Below are 7,461 nucleotides of genomic sequence, written 5' to 3'. Positions count from 1 at the left end.
CAGCTTTAATTTCACAATACATTATTTATTGTTATTGGTGTGAGAGTTATTTTCCCTTATGATGTTCTAAGCAGTAATTATTGTAAAAGTATTTTGGTCGTGACTTTAGATTCATTGATAAAAAAGTGTGCAAGACAAATGAAGCCAAGGAGACCAATCAACACTAAATAAAAAATCCTCAATACTTACCACATTATGATGTTTTAGCTGTTTTACATACGTTAATTGGTGGCTGAAAGTTATGTTTTGCTGGCCATGCCAGCTGTAATCGTCATTTGGGGACCGAGCAGGTTTTTACATCCCTATGGCCGCAAAATAAACTGCCCGCTTACTTCCTTAAGTCATGAATGCATATTAAATACACAATCAGTAGCCATAGCTTGCAATAGAATTGTTTTATTGGTACGACTGCCTAGCAACTATTTATTATTATTTTTGCCGATTCTTCAAATTATTTGTTCACATAACCCTAAAGTTGTAGTTGTGTTGATTATCAGTGTGTATTATTATTGTGGTGAATAGTGGTAATAGGGTATAGTGTGGTGAAAAATAGCGTTCGTACCACGGACCGAAATGGTTTTGCCGGCTCGAGATGGTTTTTATGTTCGAGACGAAGTCAAGAACTAATAACGATCGCCCCTATTTTCGGCCCTAGGTACGAAATATACTATACTATTCAAAACCAAGAACCTTCGTGTGATTTATTTCATTGGGATGGAAAGTATCGCTCACTACTCGTCACGAAAGATCCATCACGGGGCTTCATACTAGTTTGTGTTTTGCGCTCGCATTCGCCTAGCTCGAAACCACTAGCTTATCGTTGTCTGACTAAGGTTGGTAGCCTAGATAAATTATAAACGTTGGGAGTTTAATTGGGAACTATCAGTTGATCAGTGTTGAGGGTGTGGAATAGAGTATTAAACTATGTAGAATAGTCAACAAATGTAATACTGTTTTCTTGGAAAATGGGCCAGCATGATTACAGATAGCTACGGTCATCAGTAGAATATTACAAAAATATGTGTACATACAGCCTCCCAATGGTACATTTAAACTAGTAGCCAAGTACAATCATTAAACAATAATCGTTATTTTTATTGTTCTTAGTGTTTAGCGAGGAATGTTGGACTGCTCTATGACGTCACTCAAAACAGCGACTCATGCATGTATGCTCAGTAGAGTTGTATGAGCTTCTGTCAATACATTGTTGACCTCTGTAAACACATTAGCCAGCCTTGAATGTAGGAAGTCGGCGATCATCTTCCGTGGGACAAAAGGGTTATTCTACAATCCGGAGGTTTTGACCTCAACTCACATAAGTGGAAATTCGGCCAGGAAGTGATTAACTATGATTTTCTAGTTAACAGTTTATTTTTAAGATGAGTAGGCCTATGTTCAGTCCCTAAGGAAGAAGTCAGCAATGTAGACATCGATTTATACAAACACATACATGTATTGACATTTTGTATTGATTGATTTCTTCGGTTGTAGATTATTGCATTCGCGTCAATAGTTCGAAGTATCAGTAACCACCACGATTACTAGAAAAATACCGGTATGGATCATAAACATAAACAAATGACGTTGTTGGCCCGAATCCTATACTAATAGCATTGAACATATGTTTTGGCAGTTCCATTTAAGCAATGTTAAATAATGTTTATTTTCAGGCCGAAAACGTCATTTGTTTGTGTTTATGATCCATACTGGTATTTTTCTAGTAATCGTGGTAACTACCACGAATACTAAATGTCAAGTATTCGCAAGGCGTAGCCTTGTAGTATTCGTGGTGTCGTAACTTCTATTAAAGATTGATATGTCTCTTTGCTACAAGCCACCAATATCTAGTATTCATGGTGTGGTAACTTATATTGAATCCTTGGTAAACAGCTGCTTATTGGCAAAATTGTAAACCAGTTGAAAGTTTTTTTGAGAGGTTATCTTTACATCAACAATATTTTCTGTTGTTGCTTTGTTTGTTGAATAATGTTGCAAAATAAGGAAAAATATAGTTCATCGAGCGGGCAAAAAGTGTTTTTTCAACACTCGCTCGTCTTTCAGAAACCTGAGTTCAGGTCGAAAAGAGTGACTTTTACGCCCTAGTAATGAAATATCCTATTTATTCTATAAACATAACACAATCATTACAAAATAAACACACAAACATATAAAAAAATTATAAATTGAATGATCTCTGGCGAAGAAGAGGCATACCACAACATTATATCGTAAAAAACGACACCACATACTGTGCAAGTCTTTATTGCAGTTTTCAACACAGTATCAGTTTTCTAAACAAACAAAATTAAAAGCTAACAGTTCAGTTTTGTAACCTAAATGTGTTTTGTAAAAAATGAATCCGTCATGGAAATTTTCGATGGAATCACATAGTTATCACGTGGAGTTTGGGGTACTTTGTACTTTCAAGGGTTGTCAAGCCGACTCTCGTACTTGCTCCTGAACTCTCCCTTAGGATCGTACTTGTTGACCAATCTCTCCCAGTCCCTGGACTTGTGCTTGCGGACGTGCTTGATGACTTTGTCTGTGGCTATCTTTTGTTTCTCCGTACACTTGCTGCAGCCCGTCCTCAACGCATCTGGGAGAGTCTCTGTAACAAATGAATGTCCATTAGAGTTGTATGATAATTGCTGAGTGTTAATATTGCTCGAATTTGAGGGTTGCCATTTTGTTCCTGAATGGTGACGAAAGGTGAGTGGGTAATGAGAGGCTAAGACTACAGATTTGGCGGGAGATGTAGTTTTTAGAATGGTTAGTGTTCAACTTATAATCAGCAGGTTGCCAACTCGATCATGAAAGTAAGTGTGGCTTTTTGATTATCGGATACAGATGTTTTTTTTATCGTTGGTCTAAAGGTGATCTATCGGTAACAAAACTTCACAGATAATTTTATTGTATTAAACTCGTTTTAAATTCATGTTTGGCTGAACAAATACGCTCAGTTGCCTCACATAAGACATCCACAGCTCAGCTGTGTGGTTATTGTACTCGTCTATAGGTCTGAGGTAAGTAAATGAATAAAATTTGGGTGTTATAAATGGGTGTTATAGATCTACGTGCAATGGACAATTCAGCAAACTTGTTAACTGATAACCTAAAGAACAAACCCCAGTTTGGCCCAGACTGAAATTTTACTTCAAGATTTGTGACGATACCCTTAACAAATTTACGATCAGCGCTCATAAATATATCTCACTTTAATTAAAAAAGATTGTCAAAAATATTTTAAACACAATTCCCAAAAAACACAATTGACAAAATATTTGTGGCAGAAACTGCCCTATATTTACTATAATCTCTGTTTCTACATGTCTCTAAGATTGTCAACAACTTTACATCAGTAACTCATCGTAAATTCCGTTTTTTCTTCAACGCCAAATATCTTATGGAAACTGACCAGCTGCGTACAAGACGGAAACAACTGATGAATGCATGCACTATTAAGTGTACTACATCGTCTAAGAAGATCAAGGAGTAGCAATGCTTGAAGAGATTCATGATGTGCGTTCTTTGTTGAGTAAAACGAAGAGGTTTTCAAAAGTTCGTTCAGAGATAAAGGCAGTTTAATTCTAAAAATGTGTCTTGGAGGAAACTTCGAGTAGAGCCTCTTTGAGAAGAAAATACTTGAATCACAAATTATTCTAGTGTAGTCTTTGAACTTCACAAAATCTTGAAATTTGTTTATCAAAGGTGGTATTACATACGTCATAGCCTCAATTACCAAAATGCTCTCATGTTCGTGCTCAACAAAAAACCCAGTGATGTCAGTGTTGGAGTGTTCTTCTTTTATAGCGCTTCCTTTGGACTTTAGACTTTGCGACTCGTCTGAAGTAGCAAACTTGTCAAACAACACTGCATTTGCACTTGAAATGATATCGAATACTTCATCGTTGTAACGATTTCCTTTGAATATGATGATTGCTCGATGGGAAATGTGGGGCAGTTTCAGCAAAATTTGGCCTCCAGGGACTGTAAGTTTACAGAGAGATCTTACTTTGAGTTTTACTGTGGTGTTATGATCGTGAAACATAGATTCTGGGACGAGGCCGGAAGACGGGAATCTCGATAGGAAGGATTTAAGGGACGGTTCGTTTGGCGGACTACCCGTAATGACGTTGAAATCGCAATTTTGGTCCACGGACGACAATGGTGAAGAAGTAAAAACAGAACAAGCCTCGATGAAACTGTGTCCCTTAACTAGTTGAATCAAATTGAAGTATGCTGACCCTAAGAAAACCTCCCGAGATTCAGAGGGTGGTTTGTAGTTTAGAAACATCTCGTGGCCCGGAGTGGAAATAAATGGATCAGTTGGACGGTCACCAAATATGCAAGGTGTTACACCCTCAAAATCTTGTGGTCCTATCTCGCCGTATATCCTCACAACAAACCTACAAGTCAGCAACGCTTCAGCCAATAGAATCATCGAGGGTCTCTCCATCAACTCGGCATGAGCTAACTCTTCTTTAGGGCTACTAAGGAAGAAAACTTTGGTTTCATCTATTGTAATCTTTTCTTGCAAGGGAAATCTTGGAGTTTCTACTTCATGAAATACGTTTGCAAACTCGTAACGAGCAAATATTTTTTGGACATTTAGTTCATGAAAGTAAGTTAGAGGTAGAGATTCCAGTGTTTGAATATTTACAACAAAAGGAACAAAAGTAAGTTCTTGTTCGTCAGTCAAAATCTTAGACGCTTCAGCAAATACTCCTGCATACCTAAGAGTTTCAGAAATTTCATTTCTTTCTGAAAATACATTACACTTTCCAGCAATCAAGAGCTCATTATCAATAACTAGTTGTCTAGCATCACTTTGTGCTTCAACTGTTTTTCCTTGTTTTTCTGCTTTGTTTCTTTTTGCACCTAATGACTTTTTGCCTCCTTTTATTGCTACATTCAAGGAATTGCTTGCAACAGGCAATTTAGACGTGGCCTCGTTTATTTTGAGCTCAACGCATTTTTCACAAGTCTTAACATTTATCATAGTCACGATAGTGTCATCTGGTCGGGTCATTTTGAAAGATTCCAACTTCATTTTAAAATCGCAATATTCGTCGTCTGGAGGATCAATTTGATGCAGCTCCAAGAACAAATTTTGCTTCTCTTTATCGTCTATTTCATCGACAAACTCGAACCTTTTTGGACAATCTTTAGCAACTCGAGGAACCATTGTCTTACTGTCTTGAGAAAATGTGAATGAAATGTTGTTCTCTTTGAACTTGAGAAGATCCTCATTGTTAAGGGGGTTAATTTTATGGATTATCTCAAAATAAACCCAAACCACATCATTAATGAGGACCGTTTTGACAGAACGACTGTCTCCTTCGATGTATATCTTGGCTACTTCACCCCATGTCACGACGTAAATCTGTACTTTGGGCAAAACATTCGCCAGTAGAGAATATTCTATCAGGCACCAATCTCTTGTTTCCCCACATGTTACTGTGTTATCAATGTTATCTTCGGGATTATCGTCCACTGGACCCTGTGAGACCGGAGGCTTCAACTGCTTATTTTTTAAACTTGTTTTGGGTTTAACCTTTGACGGTTTCAATTTTTGACTCTTCTTCTTTGGAAGTTCTGGTTTAGTAAAACAAATAATAAACTTGAAACAAAGGTTGATCATTATTGTCAATAGACTAAAATGTTAGCACGTAAACAGATTAGTTCAGAAAAGATTGTATGGAATACAAAATAAAAATTCCCATGTTTATTATGAAGTTGTAAACAAGAGCATGAGATGATGTGTCAAAAGAGGTTATTAAAAATTAATAATAATCCAAGTGAGTAAAAATGAAAATCAGCTGAGATTATACCAAGTACAGCTTAAGGCCATATGAGGGGAGATTATTAGTTGTTAGTATTTTCCCCACATAGTGAAAGACATTGATTTACTTAAACCATAGATAAAACATACTCCCTTAGTTGGTTAGTCTATGCTTAAACCCACCCTGTACACACTATTTTATTTTAGTTAAAATATTTCATACTAGGTGATAACGCGAATAAAATATTCGAAAAATGTATTTAATACTGGCGTTGATTCTTAATACATCAAACAATATTGTCGTGAATATTGAAAGCTATATATCACGTGCAATTAATTCTATTTCTATTTATTTCTTCTTTTATACATTGCGGCAGATATTCAACAACAGACATAGACAAACAATTGTTGCGAAGTTGCCATTATGTCATTCGACCCTGACTTACTGACCAGTGGCTACCAACAGCATGCTAATATGTTGTGACAATATGACACGAATTGGGGGTATACCATGTGTGTTACTCGAAACCGTACTTACAAAAACCAAATTTCATGCCAGCGCTCGTACTTATTACTTCTATTTAAAATATTAAGTATATTTTTAAAATTTTACTTGTCTTCATAAATGATTTCACAGATCCAATGTTAGATAATTTTGGGTTAGCTTGGGTTGAAGTGAAATGTAAAGTTTAGAGGAGAAATCAACATGGTTATTTATGCTGACTAGAAAGCGATTGAAAGATGCCATCAAATGACATGGAGAATTTCCGTTAATTTCTCTTCGCTACAAATTTAGAAGTAGTTCAACGTTGTTGACCGATGTTGAATCCATATGCTGAACACACTTTACATAAAAAATTAAATTATATTTCAAAGCCAACAAGCCTTTTGATTTTCAATATGTGAGCTTAGACTAATTTTAATATTACTTGCTGCATAATAATTTTACCAACTATCCTTACTATTGATGACTTTATTTTGTACTATTACACACATCACTTTAAATATTTAATTTTGCGAGTTCTCTTAATAAGAGGTTCAAATAAAATATTTCTTGTCTCGAATAGAAAACGTAATAGGCCTATGTAAATTGTATTTTTTATTTTATAATTTTTTCTGCCTTAGTTATACATGTTATATATCAATGGGGCTGGGTAGCCGAGTGGTTATAGTGCTCGCCTTACGATCAGAAGGTCGCCGGTTCGATTCTGAGAATAGTCAGTAGCTTTTTGATTATTAGAAACTGGACCCAGCTGTTCGATAATTGGGCTATAAATGATCCTGGCTGAAACAGCTGATCTTAGTCAGTAACAAAGCTACACAGATCATCTCACTCCATTCTACACTCATCCTTCCCTCATAGTTGGGTTAAAACACACCTAGGTGGTCCCCATATCAATTAATGATAATTGATTGATTAATATTGTTACTGTGATAGTTGACTTGACGGTAAGGTTTCTATGGCTTACAATAAGTCATCCTATTAGTATGGCTTTGTACAAAATTGGCGTTTTCAACCGGTAATTTACAACAGCACACTCTATCGGTCGCTTCACTAAACTACGTACGTTGTTATTATAAAATTTGCAAACACTTTAACATGGGAATTAAATGTCTATTTTGTAAGTAGTCAAAGGATATGTACATAAACAATTCAAGACAGCGCCTCTAAGCATCGG

General features: G+C 36.1%; 1 protein-coding gene across 1 annotated transcript in view; it reads right to left on the bottom strand.

The window, feature by feature from the left end:
* Positions 1 to 2,246: 2,246 nt before the first annotated feature.
* The window catches only part of LOC128996487 (ejaculatory bulb-specific protein 3-like), a 39,280-nt gene continuing 34,065 nt past the window's right edge, over positions 2,247 to 7,461 (bottom strand). The window contains exon 2 of the mRNA XM_054421856.1: positions 2,247 to 2,608. Within this exon, the coding sequence (XP_054277831.1) occupies positions 2,424 to 2,608 (185 nt within the window). The 3' untranslated portion in view covers positions 2,247 to 2,423. The remainder of the gene's footprint in view (positions 2,609 to 7,461) is intronic.

This window comes from Macrosteles quadrilineatus, unplaced genomic scaffold (genome assembly GCF_028750875.1).
Source record: "Macrosteles quadrilineatus isolate MER2022 unplaced genomic scaffold, UCM_ALF_1.0 Scaffold_6__1_contigs__length_79288215, whole genome shotgun sequence".
Classification (NCBI taxonomy): Eukaryota; Metazoa; Arthropoda; class Insecta; order Hemiptera; family Cicadellidae; genus Macrosteles; species Macrosteles quadrilineatus.
Note: the sequence above shows the minus strand (reverse complement) of the source record. Positions and strands in the feature narration are given on the sequence as shown.